Genomic DNA, 27,376 nt, shown 5'->3' with positions numbered 1-27,376 from the left:
TGTTTAGTCTGTGGTTTTTGTTTCCAATGTCCCTTTTTATTATTAAGTTTAATGTTTAAGCAGATGTCAATCCGTCCATGCCCCGTGTCATGAGAGTAGAAGAAAGTTATGTGTTGGAGGCCCAGAGTACTATGTTTCGAAAACATTACATTTACTATCAAACAACCACGTGACGTCCAGACTAAAGACTAAGAGTCCTGCCCATGAAGGCGGAATCAGACGGTGTGATTGGTGTGAAAATAACAGTCTGACGCAGACATCGAGTAGAGACGGTTGTCAGGGTTGTTTTGGGCCTTAATTAACAATGAAGTTACTAGGTCCTGAAGAGATGACAAACGAGCGAACAGTCCGATGGAGACGACGATGAGAGTGCGAAGAGGCCGGTGATGTATGGCTTTCACGAGGGGCTATCACGTGTCCAACAACTCCGCGTCAGCGTTGCGGAAAACTCATTGCGACGAAAAGCTATTCCGACAGTCACTCACGGTAGGCTGGCGCTGAAGTGAATAGCTGTCCACAAAAGTGTGGGACAGTAAACAACCTGGGCTAATTTGGGCGGCCTGTAAGTGTTGGGAGGTCAGGCGGAAAAAAAGTGAGCAGCGCCACCCCAAGAGAGCCTTGATAAAGGGCCGCAATCAAGACCTCTCGCCGCGTCGGCGTTTTGTCATTGGCTGCGCTGCACGCATGCGCGGAGGCTGGGATGGAGGAGATAGTGTAAGCCTTCGTGTCGCCATGTCGGCATGACGGACCTCCATGATGGGCAACGTTCTGCTTGATGACCGTGGACATGATGGAGGTTTGAGAAAGATGTGAAAACACCGGATATGACGTTTCATCTCCCCCAATTCATGATTACCAATTATCTCGACCCCTTAAAATAATAGACATTATACTGAATAATTTTGACTATTCCAACTTTTAAGATTATTCAAACTTTAAACAATAGTCAGAATTCTCTTTTGATGTCTGTCTACAAATGTTCTCTGCGACTCCTCCACTCTTTTCTGGAAACAGATTAATTTCGTCAGCCAACCAGAAGAAAGGGGAGACACAGCGAACAAAAAACATTTCCCTGACACCAGCTCGAACTCCCGCCGAGGAGGTCGACTTTAATCATTCTTGGCCAGCTGAATGTTTAACTTTTGCCAGGAAGAAGAACGTACGTGGTGAAAGGAGGAGAGAAGTAGCGGGGTTGAGGCGAGTAGTGAATGACAACCAAAGGTCGGGGTTACCTGCAGTCAATCCATCAGCTGCATTCCGATTTGCTGGAACTACACTGTTTGTCTTTCTAAGTCTCCATCTTTCTTGAAATATTTTTTTTTTCTTTCCCGAACACTTTCTTAGCGTCTTTCCATCAATTTGTTCAGCGTTTTAACCCTTTCATTCTTTTTATAAATTTTTATTTCACTTCCTCTCTCCAATAATTTCTTTTGCTTCCGGGATATCGCTTTTGTCCTGAGGCTGAAAGCCTGCAATTGCCCGAACCAATTTTTCTTTCGGGGACACAATTTGTAACATTCGGTGTAAAAAAAGTTATTGTTGTTTATAATTGTGCGTCACACTGAGCAATGTTCTTTTTACAGAGGCCACAAACCCGTGTTCGCTCAATTCATTTAAAAGTTCACTAGAGGATGGCCAAAAATAAGCGTCCATTGCTTTAGCCAGGAAAAAAAAATATGACAATGGAGAGTTTTTGATGGAGCAAAGGCACAACGCATCCTGGCGAGGGCGCTATCATGGAAGTTAGTGGACTTTGTCATCAACCTCGGGTAGGTTGGACCTCTCCTACGCCCGCGACAAATAAGAAAGAATCATACCTGTTTACCATATTCATCTTTAACTATGTGGATCAGACTATCACGCCCCTAGTATAGATTTCCATTTTAATAATAATAAATAATGAAAACAAAGCCTTATTAAAGCGCCAGAACGATTGAAACAAAGAAAGAATGAAATCGTGTGAGAAAAAAAAAAAAAAAAAGCAGCCACGAAACCGTCGCTCGTTTTATTTATGTACATACATAATTTTTTAATGCAAATTTTATTTTTCACTATTTTTATTTTTCTTGACATATCTTTATCTTACTTATGCCTTCTGCTTACACCTAGTAAACTAAGACTAAGTATGCAGGTGACAGGCAAAGGGTACACAGACTGTATATAGTTTACTGCATTTGTACAAATGTTTGCTCTCATATTTCTCTCATATACTTAACCATCGCCATTTAAGCATCGACTAGTACCAAATCCAACACCATCCACCCTTAGTGTCGCGCAAATGAACACAGTGGTCTCACCAAGGAACATAAATTTATCTGTATCTTGTGCGAGGACACGGGTAGACAAGGGACGATGGCCCTGGCTGCGGGTCGTGGACGAGGGTGAGGTCCATCTTGGCGAGACGGCGAGCTTGCAAATCACAGAGTCAATGGTATCGGTGTCTGGCCCCTGCCACTGACTTTTCATGCCAGTTGATCAACCGTGAAGGAGGCTGCGACTGGACACGACCGTTAACACGCAGCAGCCTCTCACACGTCACTGCCGTTGAGCAAGAGTGTGGATGAGGTCACTTCCTCGGTCACTTTATTAGTCTGGTTCATATATATATATTGGCTTGTTAAGCTGGTCGTCTTCAAGAAAAGTAATTTCTTTGCTCTCTCTTTATTTCTCTTTTCCTAGTTGTTTTTCTTTCTTCATCGATGTGTGTGAGGTTAAAATATATATTCCACTGCTCATCTAGAATTAGCTCAGTCATCAAAATGTAACAAAATATTTTTTTATAAATATATTTATATTTTTCAAGCAGATATTTGAACACAATGTAATTTCATTTTTTTCAAACGTTAATGCGTTTTTTCCCTTCCTTTTTTAAGTAATGTGTTTATCAGAACAAAACTTTTCTCCATTCCTCAGGTTTTTTTTCCCTCGGGTGTGGCTGCCGAGTGCAATCGCACTGACAACCCTGACATCCGGCGCAGACAACTCATGCATAAGACGAAAACAGATTATCCGGAACAAATACTGTCTCGGCAAAAATGAGAAGCCCTGCCACTGGAGAGCAAGTCAACATTTAGTTCATTTCGCTGTGCGAGACAGAGCTTGGAAGATAAACAGACTGGAAGCCAGGAGCAGGCGAACACACACTCACAGCTGCGAGCACACACACACACTCATTGACCCAACCTACCACACACGCACCCACCCACCGACCCAACCGACCCAACCTACCACACGCACACGCACCAACACACACTCACACTCACCCACCCACCGACCCAACCTACCACCCACACACACACCAACACACACACACACACCTGTTCGTGTCCAACGCATAATCCTTGCATTTATTCTAAGCCTAGTTTCAGCAACTTCTTCGTCTGATCAGACTCTGACTCTTTGCAATGCAAACCTCAAAAAGCTTTTCTCTCACTAAAGTGTTTGTGAGTCAGATTTTGCTTTAATAATTGAACAATAAATTACACTTGATGATTTTTCTTATTTCGATTTTCTGATTTATATTAATAATAAATTTGAAGATAAAAAAAAATAAATTACGGTATTACATGATAAAATTATTAATCTGACAATGGACTTCGTTTGAGTTTCACGAAGTTTGGGCTACCCGGTCCATTTTATGCAAAATCCACTGATTATTTGGTTCCATGACAAATCCACCGACTTCCTATGTCCCATCAACTATTCCAGAGCCTGGTTTCTACAATATGGCATTTCATTTAAACTTCTTCTTTCTTATTCATCCTTCATTTCAAATAAAAACGACATCTGCCTATGTTACACGACGCTAGAACTGTCATTATAAATAATCCCCAAGTTTTTATCTACTATATCTCATTGACTTTTTAAAATAAATCGGCTGAAAAAGTTCGCATAAAGCCCTGACATTTTCTCTGAAGCTGAATTTAGAAACCTCGGGTCTGCAGTGGGGAGAGATCGACAGTTGATCAAGTGTTTCTAAAAACTATCGAGGAGCAAAAAATAAATAAAAAAAAAATGAGAGAAAAAACTCCAGGCTTTTACCTAAGGCACATTCTCCCTGCTTTCGAAAGCAGATTCGTCAGCTGTCTGGAGGGGAGTGTCATCTATACCGAGTTTCTTTCCATGCGACCAGTCATCAGGAACCCCGGTCTTCAACGAGCTTCCACTCAGGGCAAGTTTGTAATCTTTCTTTACGTCTTTTCAAAAGCTATTTTTTTTCAAACCCAATGCTTTTTCTATTCTGTTGCTTTTCTTCGTCTTTTGACTGCTGTTGCCCTATCTTTTTGTAAGCAGTAGGATGTGACAGATGTGACTACTCGACAAAAAAAAAAAAAAAAAAAAAATACGAAGTAAACTGTAAGCTATTTGTTCGTCAGCAGCCAGACTGTGGAAGGTTAGTTGTAGCCTAGCACTACAACCCAAAGGTTAACATAAACATCACTTACAATACCTACATGTTCCATTCCATGCCCCAAAGGAGTCCTTCCATCCTTGGGGCCCCCGGTAGTGCAGTGGTTAAAACACTCGTTTGTCATCACTTCTGTGAGAGGCTTGCGGTTCAGATCTCGTCTCGGTTACACTCTCTCTATGTGACACCGGTTTGGAAAGCTGGTCCTAGGATTTTTCCCTCATAAAGGGCTATGGTTTCCTCCTCCATCCCTCTTCTCTCATAGTGCGAAATTACCTCAAGGTGGAAGCACTTTCTCGCTAACTATCCAGCTCATTGATAACCACTTTTTATTTACACATCATGAAACACTTTGTTCACCTCACCATTTATCCAACACCAACAAATCGCAGGTGTAGGGGTAGAAATTCTAGATGGTTTGGCTGTATTCTCAAAAACACATTCTAGGTAATAAAAACGCCATCAACAAATGGAATCTTTTACCGGAAGTCAGGCGCCAAACATTCCATGGTCACCCATCTCGATAATAGACCGAGAAGTCAAAGAAGGATCGTCTAGCAAACGACTTTTAAAGCTGACCTAGAGAAAATGTCTAATCTTTTCTCGATAAAAAAAAAAAACTGTGAACTGAAGAAAATGTCGATAAACGTGAAGCCGGAGGACGAATTATAGAAGAACGAGCGGGAAAACTCGAAAACCAATTCAACACTTTGAAATCACGTGCGCCTCGCACACAAAGAAATAATTGATGGATCTTATAAAACCTTCTTCTGCCGCTGGCACTTTGTTTAATTTTGATCCCACCGGAAGTAATCAATTTATCTCTCCTTTTAGAGACAGATAGGGTAAACTCAAAAACATTCTTTCAAATAACCTCAGCCTAAAACGCTTTGTTTGTAAAACGCATTTTCGCAACAAAAATGTTAAGCGAGTAAACGAACTTTCGAACGAAAGCCAGTCTTTCTTTGTAGAAAGGTAGACACAAAAAACTGTGAATACTCTGGTTTACAGAGAGTGGAGACAGATAACTAAGTTAGTATGTTAATGTACAGCTAAATCAAGTTCATCTTGAATACTCTTGAACCTAACTGTTAGTCGCTGGGCTCAATATCAACTGATATTGTTGGCAGTAACTATGTCATCGACAATATGCAGGAAAGAAGAACACATAAATGGTACAGAGAAGACAAGTTTACAGCAAGCACACGAAAAGCGCACAGACATAAAATAGATGACACATGAAATGGTAGAGAAGGGACAGACATTTGTTTCTGTCCATGTTCTTCGGTTTTGGTAAAGATTATTGAAGTGCAATATTTTTCCTGATGATGGGAATAAAACTCAGCCCAAGATACTAATTCCAAATATCTAGGTGATGACTCATACATAGATAGAAACAAAGACACAAAAAAAAAATCAGAAACAGAAATAACAGAAGATAAAACGAACAGAAAAGAGACACAGATAACTTCAGAAAGACAGAACCAAGAGAAACAGAAACGCAGAGACAGTCAGCGAAAATAAAAGATGAAAGAAGTAAAACAAAAAAATGAATGGGAAGGGGACAAAAACCTTAAACAAATCTCGATGAAAACATAATCACAAAGACACACAAAATTTGTAATCGTATAACTCTTCCAATTTGGGGAAAAGACAGAAAAAAGCCTTTTCCAATTTACAACATATCGATAGAGTGTTTTAAAAATAAACAGCGACAGGACGGCAGGGAGGCGAGGTGATTAGAAGCACTCAATTTTGGAGGGTTTGCACAGAAGTCGAAAAGTCGACACAGGAGCCAAAGGTCGACGGTGCATCGAGAGTTTGTGAGGACGAAAAACTCGACGATTTATCTTCATTCATCACCGTCAATTATCATCTGACTTCCTGACCGGAAGTTCAGTTTCAAGACTCCAGGGATTCAACTTCCTGCGCCTGACCAAGGCAAATAGAAAAACTTGATTACATAAACAATGGAATGAGAAGACGATATCGAGAAACGAATAGAGAAAGAAGAAGAAAAAGAGATTCTTCTCTAAAAGCATTTCCTTCGCCAAGTTTGAATAAACTTTGGCTTCTAAGACCGAACGATGTTTACATTTTCATCAGCGGTAATTCAGATGCTCATTAAACATCCATCTGGATGAAAACCAGTTCAGATCCTCCACTTTGTCTTTTTACTCTCTTGCTTACCTGCTTGTGTACGAGTACATGATATGTCAGCAAAACAATAAAAGTCATTACTAATGTTACCTATATTTTTAAGCTCCGTTAGATATGGTTAAACATATTGGAGAGTAAACTAATCTTTTTTCGTTGTAAATGCTATTTGTAGAGAGCGTGGAATATAGATAAAAATTATAAATGAATGTATTAAGAATCAGTAAACGTGATCTGATTAATTTATAATATTACAAAAGTGGTCTTCAACAAACCTTTCCAACTTTTGAAATCCAAGTGCCTTGTGCTTTGTGACATCTTGGACTGTCGCAAATAAAACTTCTCTTTGTGGCAAACAGAAATATTATCCACTCAGCTCTTCAAATTGCCGCAAAGAAGGGTAGTTACAATAGGTTTTGTCATATACATCATTGCTGTGTCTTGCTGCCTTATTTCTTTTTAAAAAGTGTTACAGATGTGGTATCATATCAAATGTGAAGTTAGAGATTCTTTTACGCCTCTTCATCCCTTAGTCTCCTTTAAACCACAAAAATGATGATGATGATGATGATGACGATGATGAAGAAGAAGAGGTGGAGGAGGAGGCTGCGGTGGTGGTGGTGATGATGGCGTGGACGATGACAGTGGTAGTGGGTACAATTGAGAGGTGAGCTGTAAACTGTAAAATACAAACGAACCTACAGTCAACCGTTCAAAAAGCATAATCGTCATTAGACAGGTAACCCGATGACAAACACGAAGACAGATGAAGAAGTGAGGAGAGCGCGTGTGTAAGCATCTCTTGTGATTCTCATTACGGTGACAAAAGAAACTTTTCCAACTAATTGCTACATTACTCTTTGCAATCGCAGCTAAGTGTGTCCTGTCCATGCAATCAAAGCAGTTCTATTGCAGTCCATTTCCAGATCGTCTCCAAGTCAGCCAAGAAACCTCCAGCTTCACAACATCGCAATCCGATTCCAAAACAACTTTTTGCCTCTTCGTCCATCGACCAGTCGCTGGCAACGACATTTCTGAAGTATGTAAGTCCAGGATGGGGAGTGAAGGGAGTGGGGGGAATCAGCCAATCAAAACAGATTACACTACCCACATCTTTACAGGTCGATCATTTCCTTGGTGATGCTGAGCCCAGCCTACGGGAGCCATGGCGGAATGTTTCCTCACCTCCAGGGGGCGTCATAATCGCTTAACGAGCGGCGACTTCTCGGCGTGAGTAATTTTCAGACGAGCGAGTGCGGCGGAAGATAAGCGAATGAGCTCTCTGCTCCGATTTCAGTCTCTGCCGTCTCTCGTTAGTGCCAGACAATTCGGTTGTCTCCATTTTGTCGAGTCCAAGGTCTAAACTCTTTCGACTGTAGATTCTTCAAGCATGCCAATCCGAGCGAAAATGTTTCTCTTTGGCTGGGAAGTGGTAACTAACAGGAGCTCGGCTGGTTGTCGGTGTTACACTTTCATGTTTGTGGCGAAAACATCTTGACAGACTAGTCCAGTCTGAAAAAAGTCCTGTGTATTCAATAAAAGAATGATAAAGTCAAGATAATCAAACCTTAAGGCAAGCTTATATAATTCAGATCATCACCCAGGCGTTCGAGAAGACAGGATGGTAGACAGAACAAAAGAGTTGAGACCTCACCAACTTTCCCGAACAACCCCATCCCTGAAAAAAAAAACTTGACCAACCATCCAACTGATATGAATCCTAAATGCATTTAGAAGCTATTTTTTAAAAAAAAAATTCTGGATTGGCTAATTTCATGGAAATCTGCAGGCACCACCAGTGAGTGGAGCCGCGGTGCCAGCCAATCAATGACCAGCGCAGCATGGATAGAGTATTGATAACCACAAATGACTCTGGCGATGCCTGTTATCATCGTCCGTCTCCTACAACAAAGAAAGTCTGCGGTCCCTTTATGAGCCCGACAGCGATGTTGTAAGCTGTGTTCAGTCAGGTCATCGAACATACCAGTCTCTGGATAATGACATCCATTATGCGCCGCGGCCTTTACTGCTGACCTGCCGCACAAAGTTCAGGGTTCAAACTTCTCGGACCTTTTCGTCCGCCATAACTGTCAACACAGCACTGGCAAAAGGCTGTCTACAGAGGATTTTCAATATTTTCGTATTCAATCAGGGTGTTCGTAAAAAATGAAATATCGTGGTATTACTGTACAATGAAATAGATGTGGATGTAAAATTGTTGTCAGCCATGAAATTCCTTATCAACTTGATTACTTTAACGTGAATACAATTTGCAATATAAATATAAATCTCAAAAAAGCCAGTTATATATTTTCAGAAATATTTACAATATAAAGGAAAGTAATAATAATTGTAAATTATACTTTGTAATACATTTAGGTAGATTACAAACAATAGCTGACAGTTGTGTATTTCTTCCAGAACTACAATGATACTAATGAAAGACAAGAAAGTGGAAGAGCATATTCGCATATTTGTCTATGAATGAATTTTCCTGCATGCATAAAATTTACAATGTCTGATGTACGTCCTAAACTTTATCAAGAACTGCAATCTCTCTTCACCAACCAGTTATCCCCCATGATTTCCACGAACAGCAAAACAACTTTTCAATGCAAAAATGAAGGAAAAATCTCCAGTAGATAAAAAAAATCCCATATCTAATTGTAGGAGCAAGGTTTGAGATCTTAACTCACTTGCACAGCAAGCAACTGAGCGCAGAATGAAGAGACAAAGCAAAACTCAATCAAGTTGTAGCTGCAGCCAATCATCGCTCGTTTGGTGCTAAGCCCCGGTGGTCGGCCCTCGGAGATGTTAGAAAGCAGAGACAGGGAGAAGTCCTCTTCTTTAGCATGATTCCATCAAGGACCTGCAGCAGTCCGGCTCGTAACCCAATCAAATCGTCTTTTGCTTTCACCGTCACCTTCACACCACCGGGTGGAACCAAAGCGAGACTACCACGCGCTCTGACGTTTTATGCCGTGAGGCTTGGACCGGAAGAAACAGGCGTTACCTCCCTTAACCTGCTCTTTATCAGTTGTAAAAATAAATTTCTGAATGGAAGAGGGAATGAAAAAAAAAATAATATCCGCAGGCAAGTTTAACTGACATGAAACTGTTACCTTGTAAAGAAATAATAATTGACATAATAATTTGTTAAATTTATATAAAATAATAAAAGATAAGGTAAGTCTTAAAGTCTGGTGGCTGCAAACTATTTAGTTGCACTTGAGTTACATAAGCATTCAACCGAACCCAATTCCTGCTAATTGCAATTCTTACTAACTTTAATTTTTTTAAGCAAAGAAACCTTGAGAGATGATCTTTAAGGAAGATGATTACTTGTTCTCGCTGTATGCCGAGTTATTCATTAGGACTAAGAAGACGAATGAGTGAAGGCGAAAGAACATGTTCCAGACCAATGTCGACCCATGTGTCTTGGTCTTCCCTAATTTGGGTTCCTACGTACTAAAGTCGCAAAACATTACCTCGAGTGAAAGAAGAAAAGAAAAACAAATAAATAAATATGTTTGCCAAACCTATCTATGTCACCAGAAAGCCAAATATTTCATAACAACAATATCAAGGACACTTCGCTTTCAAAGTTTTAAAGTACACTGGACTAACAATCTCTGCGAGTCTTTAGGGTAATTTTCAACTACAAACCAATCGAAGCTAAGAAGGGGGAGCGAAAAGTACATTCAAACAAACGATCAAAAAAAAAAAAGAAAAAAAAAAAAAAACTCAGAAAGAAGTTGCGTATTTATTCCTTTTTTTCCTAAACCCACAGCGAATGACGGTAATAATCCAATTGCGAGCCGACATCAGACGAAGCGAATCATGCAACAAGGGGGAGAAAACTCCAGTTGCCAGACGCACAGCCGCCATCTCGTCATCAGAAAACTACCTTCTTGATGTATTTTGAATTCTCTCCCCTTAAACACTATTTGCAAGTCGTAACCACCGTCGATGCTAAACGCTCAGATGATTCCGCCGTCTAGGTGCGATCATGAAAAGGTCTGCACACCATCATGGACGCCAGCCTCTACTCCACACGATGTCGTTTGTATGTGCAGTAGGAGCGCCATCTGGGTGTAGACGAGAACATGCAGACAGAAGTGTGATAGACATGTCCAGCAAGACTTGAAAATATCATCTTGCAAGGGACAAGGGAGGATAATAAGAATAATAAAAAATCTGTGAAACATAGTTACCTGTGTGGTGGACACCTCAATGCTATCTGAGCAGGAAAGAAGACGAGAAGGTAAGAAAAAAAAAGTTGGAAAAGAAAAAAAAAGAGGATGGACAACATCCAAAAGTACACTGACATGTCAGTCAGAAGATAGAAGAAAATGGAATAAAAGGGAAGCAAGAGCAGGCTGGCGCTGACTAATTAGGGCCTAGCATCGTTTTATAGATATGACAAGATGATAATAATGAAGAGGAAGAGACAACGACTTATACATATTTATTTATTTATTTTTTTAATTTAAAAATGTTAGCGTGCGTTTGCCAATTAGCAGTTCATCATTCCAGCAGCAGACCTTCTGATGGATGTCATACAACGCCCATGGTCCTTGCTCCACAACCTTCTGTACAACCTCCCGAAGTTACAAGTCGGGATGGGGAAAGGATGAGCTAACGAGTCGCTCAACTGGACGAGGCTTCCCTTGTAAACTTACCAGACAGCTGTTCCAGAGAGGCAAGTCTAACACAGCTGTAAGTAAAACTAGCATAGTTGAGCACCCCGCACGTCCTGGTAATGGCTAGTTGAGTGGGGGACGGGCCGGGGTAGTGACGAGGGGTTGGGGTGGAAAGATGGAGGCCCTTGTCTCGGCTGCTTGCCAGACTGAGAGAAATTGAAAAATCGTTGGTGGGGAAAGCGAGGACACCGCTTAGGCTTCTTGGAGAGTTCCCACCTACCCCTCCACCCTCAATCCTTCTGACGACCAATTGACTCCAGGATCTAATGACTTGCACGTTCCGGGAACTAGCGTCCCTGGGGACACACTGGACCAAGTGTAACTCGCTGGGTAGCAGGGTGGAGAGGGAGGGTAAGGAACAGGGAATGAAGAAATTACGGGGACGGGGGATGCTGGGTGGATGGCTAGTAGGGAGGACGCAAACTCCAGCGAGTGTTATCAGCGAAGGAGGAAGCTGGAAGATGAGTTGAGGACTGGGAAAACTTAAGAGGGATGGAGGAGGGAGAGGAAAGGAGAGTGGGCTGAGGGAATGAGAGAGAGAGGAAGAGAGGAAGGGAAGTAATCGTCTGGCGCGGTGTCTGGAGCGCGGACCTGATCAGCGGCGCCGCCAACTTCCCTGACCACGAGCTGGTGTGACATTTTGTTTACACTATCGAGGGGATGCTTAGCGAGAGCTCTCCGTGAGACAGCGCAGGCTCCTACACTGCGGCTCTTGTTCATTTCTCTACGTGTTTTCTCTTTCTCTCTTGTCTGTCTGACATGTTCTTTGTTTACAGGCTGAGACCTTCTAGTCCAAGGGCATGGTAATCCTCACAAACCACAACTATTCCCAGTTTTTATTTCCTCTTTTTTTCTCTTACACGCGCTCATTCTCTATTTTTTTTTTTTTTTTTTTTTTTTTTGACGTTCTTTCATAATCATTTCGAGGACAAGTCGGTAATCTTTTTGTTTACATCGCTTAGTCAATACTCTTCCTTCAATCCATTTCTCTCAGAACTAAAGTATACCAGCAACAATATAAAAATCGAGTCAATTCATATTTCAGCAAAGTACACATGGTTTCTAAACAAAAAAAGTGCCCCTCTACTGTTAAAAGCCAGCAAAAAGTGTTTAAACTTCATCCCTAAGGACGGCAGCGACGAGGGAAGTGAACATCGGGTGTGACGAGACTGAAGCCTGCAGCTTCCAGAAAGTGTCTGGCAGAAAGAGTGGGGTCAAAGTTCAAACACTGGGCGAGAGCTGGAGACGGCTGGTGAAAGGACAGAATTGAAAGCCTTTATTCACTGACTAACCCAGGCGTACACTGGCTTTTAATGCGATGTGAGTGAAAGGCTCCAGCGTCAACACAAGCCGGGCCTGACCTTTCCAAAACATGGTCGTGCATCTCCGCCACCGGTCGTCGTGAGCTGTGTTCACTCTCTCCCTCCCCCTCTCGCTCCAGCTCTCCATACATATTTATCTTTACATCAACTTGTCACCAAAGGGATATCTTATCCGCTGTCGATAATTAATCTCAGCATGAAATCTTTGGTCTGTGTAATACAAAAGACGAGTACAACAGAAAAATCAAAAATCATTGGGATATAGAAAATTTCTTATACATAATTATTGTTTGTTATGTTTGTAAGGAAAGGTGTATTCTTCCTAATTGGCTGACATTTAAAAACAATACATAAACACAGTTCAAACATACATATATACAAGGCTTACTAGTGGATTTGTAAAAAAAAAAAAAAATTAAGGTAAACGTGTGTGTGTGTGCGATGTTTTCTGGTTTCATCTTGTCTGTTGATATATTGGTCTGTCATTTTTGTGTCTGCCTGGTCTCTCTTATGCATGCATACACTCGAATATTTGTCTGTCTGTCTGACTGACTGACTAACCATCCACACACACACACTTATGTACAATCCACACACACACACTTCAACTCACTCCACACACACACACACAGAGAAAGAACGATGCATCCTCATCCACAAACAAGTCCTCATGCAATGCCCACCCACGCCTCCGGTCTACCCGCTACCCATCTTCTCCCCCATATGCCTTTCTCCCCGCCATGTCAATAGAATGTGTTTGAAGAACCCACCATCGCACAGAAATTGAGTGTCTGAAAGGAACATTTAAATTAAAAGAAATGTTTGAACATCGCAGGCCTGCATTGACCAAGCTGACGGGTGGTGTCCCTTTTAACATTGATCCTCTCTTCTCTCATAAGCGAGTCAAACACTGGACAAGAAATTAAGTTTGCAAAAAAAAAAAAAAACCAAAAAACTATTTAAACGTAAATGAGGATTGTAGGAAGTTTTTTTGAGGAGAGGAATTCCTAGAGAGTAAGAGCAGAAAAATCGAGCGATCTTAAGGTAATTGTCGGTCAATATTATTAAATATCAGAAAAAAGTTTAAAACGGCTTAAACACTCAGCCAAGCAAAAATCTTTGCGACGATTCAAATATTTACAGTTTTTATTTATGGAAATACTATTTTTAGCGATTTGTTTTTACAAGTTCTTCCTTTAATGTGAATAATTTAATCGATCCCGATTTTTAAAAAAGCGAAATCAAACAAATAATTTTGTGAAAATTAAAATAAAAACTATAACTTTGATGTTGGTAGGTTTTGTGACGGAGGTAAAGGAAGAATCAAGAAATGCGAGAATTGGAGGCAAACAAGGATGGCTTTCTGCCTGCTCGGAGATAAGGATGAATGGAAGTTTTGGACGAACATCGATTTCCTGGCTCCCAGAGTTGAAGGGTCGCCGTGGTCCTCCTCACTCTACCTGACAGCCGGAGCTACATGCCGGGCGCAATCACACAGCCAGAGGTGCACTTAGGAGCGGAATGACACCAGGTCGAGGTCAAGAGGTCAGGCACGGGTCAGGCGGGCCCCTCGGCCATTGAATTTCTCTTACGTTATGTCATCGATTACTTCCCATCGCCGACAATCGCAGTTGTTTCATCACCGGTGCATTCTGGGAGAAAGCAGTTAATGAGAGCATTGGAGTGATTGCGACTTGAGATTAGAGGCAGCGTCACAGACTGAATCATGTGATCGAAGTATTTAAAATCATTTTGGCATCCAGGTTATTCATGTTTTTTTAAACATCCAGAAAAAGAAATCTTACTTCTTCTCTGCCTTTAATTGCACTTTGTTGATGGGGGGAGGATTGTTGTCAAAGTTTATGCCCATCAAAACTGAAATACCTCCAGTTGGAACGTGTGTCGAGTTCAATGAGTGCTTTTACATTAATAAACTACTTTTCTCGTTCCTTTGACATCTCTCAATCAGATATTTAAACATTTTAACAATCCTTAGGATGATATATGTAAATATTGATATTTCCCATTGGTCTAAATATAAATGACGATATTGTTCTTTAACTTTGTAGGTTAAATAATATAAAATATGGGTCTGTAAATGTTTTACAAATATGTGTGTGTGAATGTTTATTGTTTACCAACAAAATAAACGACCGTTTAACACTTACTAGACACTTTTACCGAGCTGTGAATCTGTTAATTGCAAAACTTCAAGAGTTTGCGCATGAAGGGAGATAACCCTCGATAACCGGAAGCCCGACCTGACAACTGACAAGGCAATTTAAAACACGCCACATGCAAGTTAAAAACTAGAAAGAAAGAAATTCCAAGAAAAGAAAGATAAAATCGGTGAGGATGCCATGGCTAATGCGCGTGGCACGAGGCACATGGAAGGCGGATTTTGCCGTCATTAACCCCGTTGGTGTCGATCTAGTTTAATCTATGGCGAGGCTAAGGAGTTTGTAAAAAAACCATTGACATCATGATCTGAAGAGTTAAGCTGTGCAACATGTGAGTAGTCGTTTGTGTTTTTTTTTTAAAGGGTGAGAGAAAGATGAAAAAGATATTTGTATTTCTATTTGACTACTCTCGTCCCTAGTACTTGTCCATCTTACTTTCATCTGAAAGCTGTTCACTAATAATATTGTTTTTATTGTTATATTTGTTGCATAGCTTCAGTTGAATTTGCTATTCCTGGTATTGCTGTTAGTGTTATGTGACAATTAAAATTGCTTTGAAACAAAAATAAGTGACACAGATTTTTCGTGCTATGTAAGGGATTTACTTGGCTTACTTTGGCAGGTCTTCAAGTCCTGGTAGTACCTGTGTCAAAATAATTTCTGATTTTCACGCTCAACCAGTATCTGCTTGTCTTGGCAGCTTCTGCTGCGCCATCTGTAACATCGTCGCTTTTTTCAACCCCGAATACATGTCCTCTAACAGGACGGGTGTAATCCTGGCAGCAAGAATCCGCAAAAGGGAAGAAGACTGGACATAAACATTCAGCACGTGTGCGTGGCCATCATTATTTCAATGTTTTTTAATGTCTGTAGCGCGCCTGGAGCAGACATGACACTAAAACAAGTTACCCACAAGAAAGCAGAAGCCCTGCTCTAGAATGTCAATGTTTCTTGGGAGCACATCAAAGTATTATTAAAATTAATTTTTGTTCATTATTATAACTATAAACATCTGTTCATGTTGATGGATATACATTACAATCAAAGGTTAAAGGTTAACGAAAATGAACAAGAAAAGGGTACATGGGATGGGTGGCTGAAAAGAACGCTCTAAAAAAAAAATAAACAAACAAAAACAAAAAAAAGAAAGGTTGTTGAATGACAGGTGACAGAAAACAGAGCGAAACACGATCTCCAAATAGGTCGTTGAAGTCTGACCTCTGTGTCATCTGAAGTGTGATGTCCACGCCCTCTTGTGTTCACAAGCAAAGTTTGCGGTGGACCAATATTTAAGTTGTCAGTAAAAGAAAAGCACGTTTGACTCAAAAGGAATAATAAATAAAACCGCAGCTTGGACACAGGACTAGGTCGATAGGCGCTCACACATTCATCCCCACATACTCACATTCACACAGTCTCTCTCTCTCTCAACACACAGACACCTTTGCACGAAGACATGGATGAATTAAGGAACGCGCACTGACAAACAGAAACATATACCTAGATTTTAATTTTAATTCTTAGAAAAGATAGAGACACCGGGAATTGGTCAGGAGGTATAAAGGAGAAAGAAGGTAAGGACAGGGAACCTTATCCCACATGAGGCAATGGTTATCATCCAATCAATGGCCATCTCAGCCCCAGAATCCTCCTGCGATTCCTTTACACGTCGGCTTACGGTGTCCGGGTCAGTCGCTGGTGGCTCATACGCAATGTTTGCCCAGCAAGCACCCGACGCTTGTGTACGCCTGCTTTTACACATGGGAACCAATCGAAGATTCGAACAGACAGCTGCAGTCACACTCAGGGCAAGGCTAGGCCGCCATCTCCTGGTCCTTCTCTAGTCTCAACCTTCATATGGAGCGTCTAGGACAGTCATTACACAAAGGAACTCGAGAAAGGACTGATGGGGAAAATGAATAAAAAAAGGGAAAACTGCTGGAACAAGGGACTTGTTCAGAGAATGAGAAAGGCTCGAGTTGTGATCACGAACACAGAGACTGGTGACCCCGAGCTCGCAACAATGACTGATGACCCCCAGCTGTTACCGCGTCTGCTCTCGCTCTGCTTTGGATCCACACGCAAACCTCGAGATTCCTCGAGATTAGAAACTCTTCCGCGTCTGCGAGGGATTAAGTCAGTAGGTGGGCGGCGATGCCGAGAAGAATGAGAGAATATAGGTGAGGGGTACTAGGGGACTGCCTACAAATGTTGGTCGGGTGTGTCTATGTCATAGTGTCTCTTTGTATTGCACAGGACGGTTAAATGTGTGTATGTGTGCATTTTAAGGCATATATAGGACGGTATTCATGGTAAAGCAACATATCTCTGGTGTGTAGTGGGTAATAATAAATAAATCATCATCAGCACCACCAGCAAAGTATCACCAACATCATTTGTCTTGTAATCAAGGGGTAAATTTACCATCTACATTTACCATCATCTGTTGCCCTTTGGGAATTAGCAAAACACAAGCCAGGCACTCTATTCTTTGATTGATCTTCCTATTTTTTTCTTTGCAAGCTTTTTCTACTTACCTGAGTTTCTGCTTTGTATAAGATTTCTGCAAGGCCGATTACTCTCTGAGACTGGCTTCCATTTTTGGTTAGACAGTCTTATTTATTTTATCTTCATGCAACCGTCTCAAAAGAGTTATATTTTTTTCCCCTTCGGAAAATCGACTTCCCTTTCCCCTTATATCGTAGCTGTATTTTTCGTTTCTTTTTTTAAACCTTAGCATGACTACAAATTTACGACCAACCCCAACAATTATAACATCCGGGTCGATTTCATATCACGTGACATCAAACAACGCTCTACCTGGTCTGCGTGCTCTCTGTGACGAGTTTTAGTTTAACCTTATTACTTTTATACTATTTTAGCTATATATATATTAGAAACTGCAATAACGGTCAAATAATGAACATTTGGTTTTAATATGTAGAAAACTCAAAAATTTGGTAATTATTTAGTTAAATGCAAAAGTACAAATGTCCACTTTCTATTACTCTAAGTGTACTAATCAAGTATCTGTGAATGTTAAGGGTCTCAAATATATGTGAATGTTACTACAGAACTAATTAACATCATAGGTATCAAGTATATGTGAGTACAGAAGTAACATTATGCGCATCCAGTATGTGTGAATGTAAGTACAAAATTAACAGTATACTCTAAAGCTAAATGTGAGAGTATCGGTTGGGCCATGACAGTGATGAATCATGGAGGAAAGGATGGAGGAGCAGGGAGAAGATGGAGATGGATGGAGGTCCAGTCACGTGCACCGACCTTTGCGCTGCGCCCCGAAGCTGTCGTGCAGCTGTACAGTCTCGATGTCGTGCAGCACGAGCACCTGGTCCAGGATGTCGCGGCGCAGGTTGATGGTCTGGATGGCCAGCTCGAACGCTTTTCTCTGTCCTGAGTACACGGGCTCGAACAAGGCACCTGATTGGTCAGACAGAAACAAACATCTGGATTGGTCAGAGAAACAGGAGACAGAAACAAACAGACCACACAAAAATCTACATAAAAATTCAACACAGAAAAGGGCACAAGAAGCGCAAAACAGAACCACTCGGGGCACTTGAGTAGTGAGAGGAAACCAAGAAAGAGCAGCTGAAAGATGGGACCAGGCAAAAATCAAAAAGGGAACCTGAAGGACAAAACAGAAACAAAATATGTCATTGGAACGAGGAAACAAAAACAAAAAACAAAAAACAAAAACAAAACAAAAAAACAAAACAAAACAAAACAGTTCATCTGAATGACGAAACATAAAATACAATGTGCTTGAATGATGGTCAAAAACAGAATTAACGGTGCAGATTATAGTGTCCACTTGATTGGTGACAGATATAGACAGCGTACCTACGTGTCATTTGATAACAATGTTCAAACTATATACATGTCTATACACCTTCTATCCTTTTTTTATGTTCTTTTATTTTCTATCTCTTGACATTTTCCCCAAACCATTTAAATTGTTTTTCTCACTGTATCTTCTATGTATTCCTATATCTCAGCCCGTGTTCATCATGCCACTATCCACTTAAGCTTCATCTTCAAAACTCTCCACTCTTCTCTGATAATTGTGTTTGTATATCTGATCCCCCTTTGTTTTTTAGTTTGTCATCACGTTTATCTATCTTTTCCCCCTTCTCTAATCTTGTCTGTCATTCTGTGTTTTCCTCTTCATTGTCTCCAACGTGTTGTCTGTATTCCCTACTTTCAATCCTCGCTGATATGTTAACACTGAGATGCGAGAAGAGAGAGAGCAGGTCTCGCAATGGGGAGAAGCAGGGCGTTTCATAGGTCCCTCTCTCTGTCCCTCCTGTCTGCGAGACTAAATATAAGTTTGTGCAGGTCCGTGCAAATAATTACCATTTTTATTTCCCATGTCGCTGTACTACAAAAGCAATGGTAATGCCTTCACGAAACATCTCCGCCTCGGGGAGTTTGCCATGCCGAAGACAATTAGAGGAAGAAAAGTCAGAAGGAAGAGGAAAAGTTAGAGAGACAATGTCTGATGAATTTGTCTTGAGGAGGAGACGAAAGAGACAAAGGTAAAATGATAGGGAAAAGAAGGAAATGGAGATGGTAGGTGAGTTAAGCTGACTACCACATTCACATGCTCTCACGCATACACACGAATGCAAGGTTACAAAGAAACCTGATCAAAGTGTCTGTGTTTTCCTAAGGGGCTGCAGATTCTTCTCGAGTTTTAAATTTTTGTTTCACACGGAAGTTGACGGATTTTCAACAAATTTCTAATCAGTCCTTTGCGACCTTTTCTCAAAAATGCAAGCATTCGAAGAGGAAAGAAAAAATAAAACACAAACAAAAAAAAATTAAAAAGAAAGAAAACAAGAAAGAAGGAAAAAGAACGAAATGAAAAAAAAAAGGAAACAAAATTATAGATAACAAAATAAAAGAGGAAACAGAATGAAAAGAAAGAGAAGAAAAGCGAGAAACAAAGAAAACAAGAAACAAAACAAGGAGAAAAAACAGTAAGAAAAAATATTAAAAAATAAAAGCGGATGAATTGGAGACGAGCTAGCAGGCCATGGCAGTCCAGATGTAAAATCCTGACGTATGAACTTTGACCAGTTTACGCCCATTTCTCCATCATCCCCAATTAAGAAACGATTTTTAACGAGCGCCGTCTAGTGTCACAGCCTCTACAAGTGGAGTCATGGGGGTTGGGGGTGGAACTTGGCAAAGGGAGGGTGCGAGCTCCACAAGGCACACGACCGAGTCTCCCACCCTCTTCTTGCATCTTCTCCTCCTCCCCATCTAACCTGCCTCTCCCTTCGCATACTGCACTGCAGGGCAGGAGAACTGAAGATATATACAGCAGCTCAAGATGGAGACAACAGCCCTCGTGCCCCACTAGTCAACTCTCCATATTTTCACAGCCTGCAGCCGAGGGCTCAATGAAACGCTCTCCGCCATCGATTGTGTGATTGAGTAGAAGTGTCAGGCCTGATCTAACAATTCAGCCCTCATATACATAGGTACACAAGCACGTACCCCCACCCCTACACACACACACACAGACACACAGACACACACACACACACAGAGGCAGACACAGGCAGATACACACACACAGACACACACACACCCGATTTCAGAAGTAACAGCAGGCGAGTAAGAAATGCCTAACTGGAAAGGTACTTGACTCATTGTGGGAAAGAAGGTATAATATGAAGGTAACCACTTAATAAGCTAGAAATGTCAGAAGGAGAACAAAATCACTGCTAGCACCACTTCTGCCATTAATAAACACACGAATGTATCGCACCGGTCGTCAGGTACACGGTTAATAACAACTGGGTTGGTGAAGGCGATGTTTTGTTTAGAAAAAGGATGTTGCACAGGTAAGGTCTGCAACGGTATTTATGTTATTTTTAAGTACAAGAAATGACTCATCATAGCCTTAGTTCGTTTTTGTTTGATCTGAAAAAGCAAAGCTACACAGAAACAGAGAAAGAGAGCAAGAGAGAGGGGAAGGTTGAAAAGAAGGAAAGCTAAAAGCTGGGTCTGGAAGACCTATCGGGAAAGCACTTGAGTCATGCAATACTGGGAAAAAAGCTAGCACTGTCTGTTACATTAGACAGTGTTGAACAGATGTATATGTCATGGATGGCATCTAAACACAGTCCAACACGTACAAGTACGTGACCATACACTATCTGACACGTGAGCATAATAAAACCCCACCAGGAGGCACATCCGCACAATATGTCACATGTGTGTGCAATACAGTTCACATCAATACACCATAGGACATGTCTGATAGACATGGCACACGTGTGACTAGTATACAATACAACAACACACTACAGGACGCGTCATACGTTATAGGCGGTATAGGACATTACAATACTGGCGTCAGGAACTGGAGGCTTGCAGGTTCGATACCCGTTTTGTGAAGCTAACGTTAGCTGATGGAAATAGGTTACCTGACTTTATACTCTGTAAGTAAGCGAGCAAGGGAGAGGAAACAAGCAACGCCCTCATGAAAAACACCCAAACGCTAAACACCCAACCATGGACACCACCACAAATAATTTGCCCCAGCTCAATACGCAGTGAACATTTCACTTTCACTCACATTTCAGAATAAAATGAAGCAAAGTAAGAAGTACACCTGAGCTAAACTACATTTTGGGGAAGCGGTGTACGTGTCTAGGAAATCGAGAAACAGATAATGCTTTGTCAAGCAGCCAGCAGTAGACAGGTGTGCCCTACAGAGAAAGAACAGCCTGCCGGAAATGAGATCCGACCTCAGGACAACCGATCATCACAGGACGGGAAAAACATTGAAACAAACAAACAAGAAATATCACTTTGTCTACCTTAGCGAATTATACACTGAACTGTATTCACGCCACTTCTGCAGAGTGCAATCGCTCTTTCAGCATTTACTTGATCATCATTTTTTTAACGAAGCTTCATCTTATCTTCTGTCAATCACACCTGGATGCCTCCTTCATAATCTCGTGGACAGTTTTTCCCGCACTTCTGCCACTGTTAAAAAAAATTCCCAATAGCGTTTCTGGCTCGAGACTGAATGTCAGGGACTAACTAAGCCGAGCTTCAGCTAGAGACATCCTAATTGCTCCAACCCCGCGTTGACCTTTGTGATCGCAGACAGTTGACCTGTTGGTAAGCAGAGGTCAAAGGTGGACAAGGTCATCCGCCTTGGTGAACAATTCTCTCGTTCGGTTCCTCCGACAGCGGAGACAAGGCGTTTTCCTCCCAACTCCCTACTACCCTCCCGACTGATGACGCCGGCACTTCCGCTGTAACAGCGTGCAGTTTGGTGACGTCATTGGGAGGAACCGTCCGGGGCTCTTAACCAGAAACCTGATGGAGAAAATTGATTCTCCCGCTCTTCTGCCATGTCAGGTTTCTTCTATACACGTCCAGGGAGGGACAGTCTGGTGGCCGGGACTAGATAGTGCGCATGCGCGGTCTTGAAGCGACTGAGCTTGTGGCAACATGGACGTCAAGACGGAGAGGGAGTGAGAAACAGAACAAGGGAGTTAGCGAAGATTGAGAAAGAAAAAAGTGAAAGAATAAGAAAAGATCAGAGATTATAAGACTACATACAGTTTTGAGGGAAGAAATTCTTACTGTACAAAGAAAAAAGGAGGAGTGAGCAAAGAGAGAGAGAGGGAGGGGGAAGACCATCTGCCGTCAGTGATGACGATGGCGTTTGAAGGATAAAGATTTCTTACTCATAAGGCCACACAAAGAGTTATTTCTTCTAGCAGCTGCGCGCGTGTTCATACATTGAACGTGAATCTATGCATATACAGTGCTGCCGCGGCGACAGGAGGAACTGGAGAGGTTGTGTGTCTTGAGATTGTTTGGGCGTGGGCACCTGCATTTTTTAGGGTTTTTTTCAGCCAGTGGAAAGAGAGAGAGTGTGTGAGTGTGTATGTGCGGTTATATATGTTAGTGTTTTATTGGGGACGGTTTATGCGTGTGTTTGTTTGTAGGTTTATGAGTTTGTAGTTGTGTTTGTGATTCTTTGTCGAATCTCTGCGCGATCAGCACTGTAGTGAGTGGATAAAATTACTCCCGTCAACTCACTCTCAACGTTCTTATCGTTGTAGTACAGTAACGTCTTCACTCATCACGTAATTACCTACAGTCCACGACGTCACATCCACCATGTGTCTCGATGTATGACGTCACGCACATCACGGGTTTTGTTTATTTTTACTATCTAGACGAGACGGACAGCTACATGCATAGGTCCCTCGTGACGCACTGACAGGCGAGCTAACCTCTCGTCTTCCACCTGATCTCACCTGCGCGCCACACAGCAATGTGTTTGATGCCAGCGCTTGAAATGTTTGAGATTCTTAGGCGGCAGCTGAGTGTACTCGTCTGACTCCAAAGAACAACACACAAAAACAATAATAAAAAAGAACCCCACAGAAATAACAAAGAAAAAAGAATTTAGAAAAAATCTCTAAATTTAGTAACAAAAACCTACTACAGCGTCTTACGTCTTTCGCCTTGTGCGTCATTCAGATGACATCATTTTCAAGAGAAACACACGTCATGAAGAGACAGACTGAGTCGTGTGCAGCGTCTTACGTCTTTCAACGTGTGCGTCATTCAGATGACATCATTTTCAACTTATTGCATATCACAACAACAAGTAACAAATAACAATAAAACAAGGATGAAAGGAACAAGAAACAAAATAAACAAATAGAACAGTGCCCTCTTCATTCTATGCCACCGAACAGCAACACCGAGTAGTTTATAAATTAAACGTGATTATTCTTTTATTCTTGAGGAATGTAGCCTTATTGCCAGTCACATTCACATGTTAAGTTCCGCAGCGGCCTTTCTCGCTGCTATTCAATCGACTGCAATAAGTATATATGGTGGTTCTCGTCACTGCTGTGGAGTGCTTTTGATGGCAGATTCGTGAATATTGAATGTTGTGAGTAGTGCTGCTGCGAGAAAACTGTGTATGTGATATATATATATATAAAACGAGAGAGAGAGAGACTGTTATGGCGGGTGTGGCATCTGTCATTGGGACACACTATCCTCTCTCAGTGGTGTGGTCCCCACCATCCAAACTATCCATCACTGATGCCCAAAGCCAAAGTATCCACGGCCCGGCTGTGTCGATGTACACTGACAAACACTGTACTTTGGTATCAACATGGTTGGGGGGGGGGGGAGCACAAAAATAATTTAAAAAAAAAACAACATTCCAGAACATACTTCACACCCCAACCCCAAACACCCAAATATTTGTCGGCAAAATGACAGAAAATCTAACGGACTTTATCTTCATGGGATCGGAGCATCTGGGTTCGGGTAAAGAAGCCAGAAGACCGACACCAGCCACTAGAATCCAGTGCACAGATAAAGCTGTCAAGACATGACGCTGATAAATGCTAAAATACTGGATGATGGCAACAGGGAAGTCAGCGAACAAACTTTCCACACAAACAAATCACACCAAAAAAAAATAATTCCGAAAATACTGATTGTTTAGGATTATTCACTCTCAAAACAATGTATCTCGATCACTTCCAAAAACAATAGTTTAAAGCACGACCCCAACTACTATTACCAAGTTTTCATTCCGAAAATAACAAGTTTTTGAGATTTAGGGTATCTGTGATGTAACTCATTTCTAAACTAATATAAAATTACGTATCGTAATGTTACCGTATACATTATATCACTTACTTAACGATACGAATAATATATTCTTGCGATCTATTATGTCATTTTATTGGGAGCAGTGCAACAAGGCTAAGCATAGTTATTTCTTTCAATGCATGATTCAATAAATTCTCGCTCTACTTTTGCAAGTGCAGGGATTTTTGGTGCAAATCATGATGCAGGCAGCAGAACGTGAAATGATGGAACTCGATTACAACTGCACAGAGGCCGAGCCAGAATCAACAGTTGGGCAACATGACACCTCTGTGTCCAACAAAACAGTCTTAAAGTTGTTTAAACACCCGCAAAGACCCACACACAATGACCCACTCACCCACCTTATCACACACACACAATGAAGGATGGAGGGAGGGAGAGTGCTGGCTTTGTTTTGTTGTCACCAGCACGTGACCATACAATTGCAATGAATCGCAGTACCACCACCTCTGTCAACAAACACTTTCTTGTATATATTTACCGAAAAAAACGGGGCAGGCTGATTGCCAAACATAAAGGGAGAATAGGAGAAATGCATAACAAGTGAAACTTAAAGAAAAGAATATTGTAAAATGAATGATGGGTTTGCTTGGAAGCAGAGAGAGGAAGAGAGAGAGAAAGAAAGGAAGGACGACAGAAGATTGTGTAGGCGCAGGGAATCCTTTAGGAATGTGTGCAACTTATTCCATCATATCCACCTGTGCATTCAACGACACAATAGTTTTCATATCTGAGCTCGGCTTTCGATGTTCCGTATTTTTTCGCAACTTTTGTCAACCATGCTGTGGTCAGCCATGATGCCACCGGAACTGACGTCACACAATGCTTCGAGTTCAACAGGCAAGAAAATAGTTATTATTTACTCTCGAGATTCATGTTTATTTGCTCGATATAATGTTTAATACATATAAAACGAGTCTTTTGAGTGTAATATATCGGGCAGGTCTTTAAATATGTCTTTTATCTGTGAATCAGACGAAAAACTTTGTTCTCGAACTTTAGCGAATTTTATTCTTTGAAACCTTACGTATCGCGCTCTTCTGTGTCGGAAATAAGTTGGAATGGATTCCACGTCACCCAGAGGCATGTCTGACATTAAAGTCTCTCTCTGTCATGGAGTAATAAACCCAGTTATACAACCACATCTCTCATGTTTATCTCTTTTTTTTTTCACTCTGCCTCTCGGCCGTTACTGACAGCACAGAGATCCCTCATGCATTCAGTCATTCTCAGCTTCTGTCCACTTAGACCTGTTGCCAATGGCGATCACTTTCCGAATCGTTTTGTCTCTAGTTTCCAGCGCCAGTGTTGTCCCTCCCAACGGCACCTTTTCTCTCCCCGCTCCATTCGATACTTTGTCTCAATAACTTTATCGACATCCGCGCAACACTGATCGTCAAATATTCTAATGGCGGTTCTGTTTTTCCACGAAACATCGCCGAGTTTATTTGTGTGAATTAAGAACAGGGAGACGTTTTAATCTTACATACGACAACTTCATCAACAGATAATGGAGGTTACTCAGACACTTTCCTAGCTGTTAAAGACGGTGTTTCAAGTTTTTGCTCAGAGACGTTGGAGGGACCTACGATTCACCACTGAATCCATTCCTGGAAATTTATGAGATTTGGCGTGTTCTTTCGTCGAGTAGGGATGTTGGTAGGACTTACACTTTACCAATGAAGATACATTACAAAAACCTTTTTTATTTTCTGGTAACCATATACTTCCTCTCACAACTAGAATCTTTAATCTCCTCCCGTTTCGACTAACCCTAAATAATTCACAAATGCGTGAAGACTATTTTTTAATGAATAAAGCTTTTACAACCCGTTTAGAAAGAGAAAAAAAAAATTGATATGAAACAGATTGAGCAGGGAATGAGGAGCTGCGGGTGTGGAGTGTATCATTATGTTTCAGCACTTTTGTGTGTAACTCACCCGTAATGGAGAGTGAAGTTGTGTCTGTTCATGAAGCCATGATTCTTGTTTTTCCTCCCACCTCCCCATCCCATGAAGCTTGGCGGCAAAGACATGGCGGTACTGTTAGTGTGGGTGTTCATCATCCTGGCTGGCACTTTATCCACAAAATGGCGGTTTCATTAGTGTCACGCTGATTCCCGCTCATGAGGCTGCGCATACCCCGACACTAAAACCTGTGTGCACGTGTAAAGTGTGTAGGCCTCGGGTACAAGGACCACAGAGAGAGACGGGTGTGTATATGTGGTGTTCGTTCATTGGCTGTCGACTCCCCATCCTTTGCACTCTTGCACCGAAATGTCGACTTGCCGTCTCAAGTTTGGATCTCAATCATTTTTTTTTATCTTGTTTTGAAAAAAAAAGAGTGGTTAAGTTTAGTAGTGTAGCTACTCGTGTGAAGAAGGTGAAGGCTATCACACAGGTGGGGTGGGGTGGGCGTTGGACGTGGGCATGGAGTCCACTGCGTGAAATCTTTAATAAAAAGCTCTGCTTCGAAATGTCGCTAATAACTTATGATGACACTTGCAGGAAACTTCAAAGCAGACAGAAACATCATTCTACCCACATCACTACCCACAACGGTCATTGCAAGATCAGCCTCCTCACAGTCTGTTGTATCAGACCCATCCCCAACTGGCAAAAACTCTCCAAACCAATCGCAGAAAAAGGAACCCGAGTCTCAAAAAAATTATTTTCTACAACACGGATCCAAATTGTAACTACGAAAAGATGGCGCAGACGCTGGAGTAGAAACAAAAGTATCCAGTCAAAGAAGAAAATATCATAAATCCATCCAGGAACAAAGGAAAAGTTGTTACAGATGCCTACAGCAATATTATGCACAAACCTTGACTCATATCAACAAAAAAGACGAAAGGTAAGTAAGGAGAAGTGTCACCTGTAGCCAAGGCCAACATTT

General features: G+C 41.5%; 1 protein-coding gene across 1 annotated transcript in view; it reads right to left on the bottom strand.

Moving 5' to 3' along the window:
• LOC112566248 (glutamate receptor ionotropic, kainate 2-like) overlaps positions 1–27,376 on the bottom strand; it is a 100,432-nt gene that overhangs the window by 17,054 nt on the left and 56,002 nt on the right. The window contains 1 exon segment of the mRNA XM_025242299.1: positions 18,059–18,214. Coding sequence (XP_025098084.1) covers positions 18,059–18,214 — 156 coding nt within the window.

The sequence above is a fragment of the Pomacea canaliculata genome, linkage group LG6 (genome assembly GCF_003073045.1).
Source record: "Pomacea canaliculata isolate SZHN2017 linkage group LG6, ASM307304v1, whole genome shotgun sequence".
NCBI lineage: Eukaryota > Metazoa > Mollusca > Gastropoda > Architaenioglossa > Ampullariidae > Pomacea > Pomacea canaliculata.
This window is presented reverse-complemented; position numbering and strand designations above follow the sequence as displayed.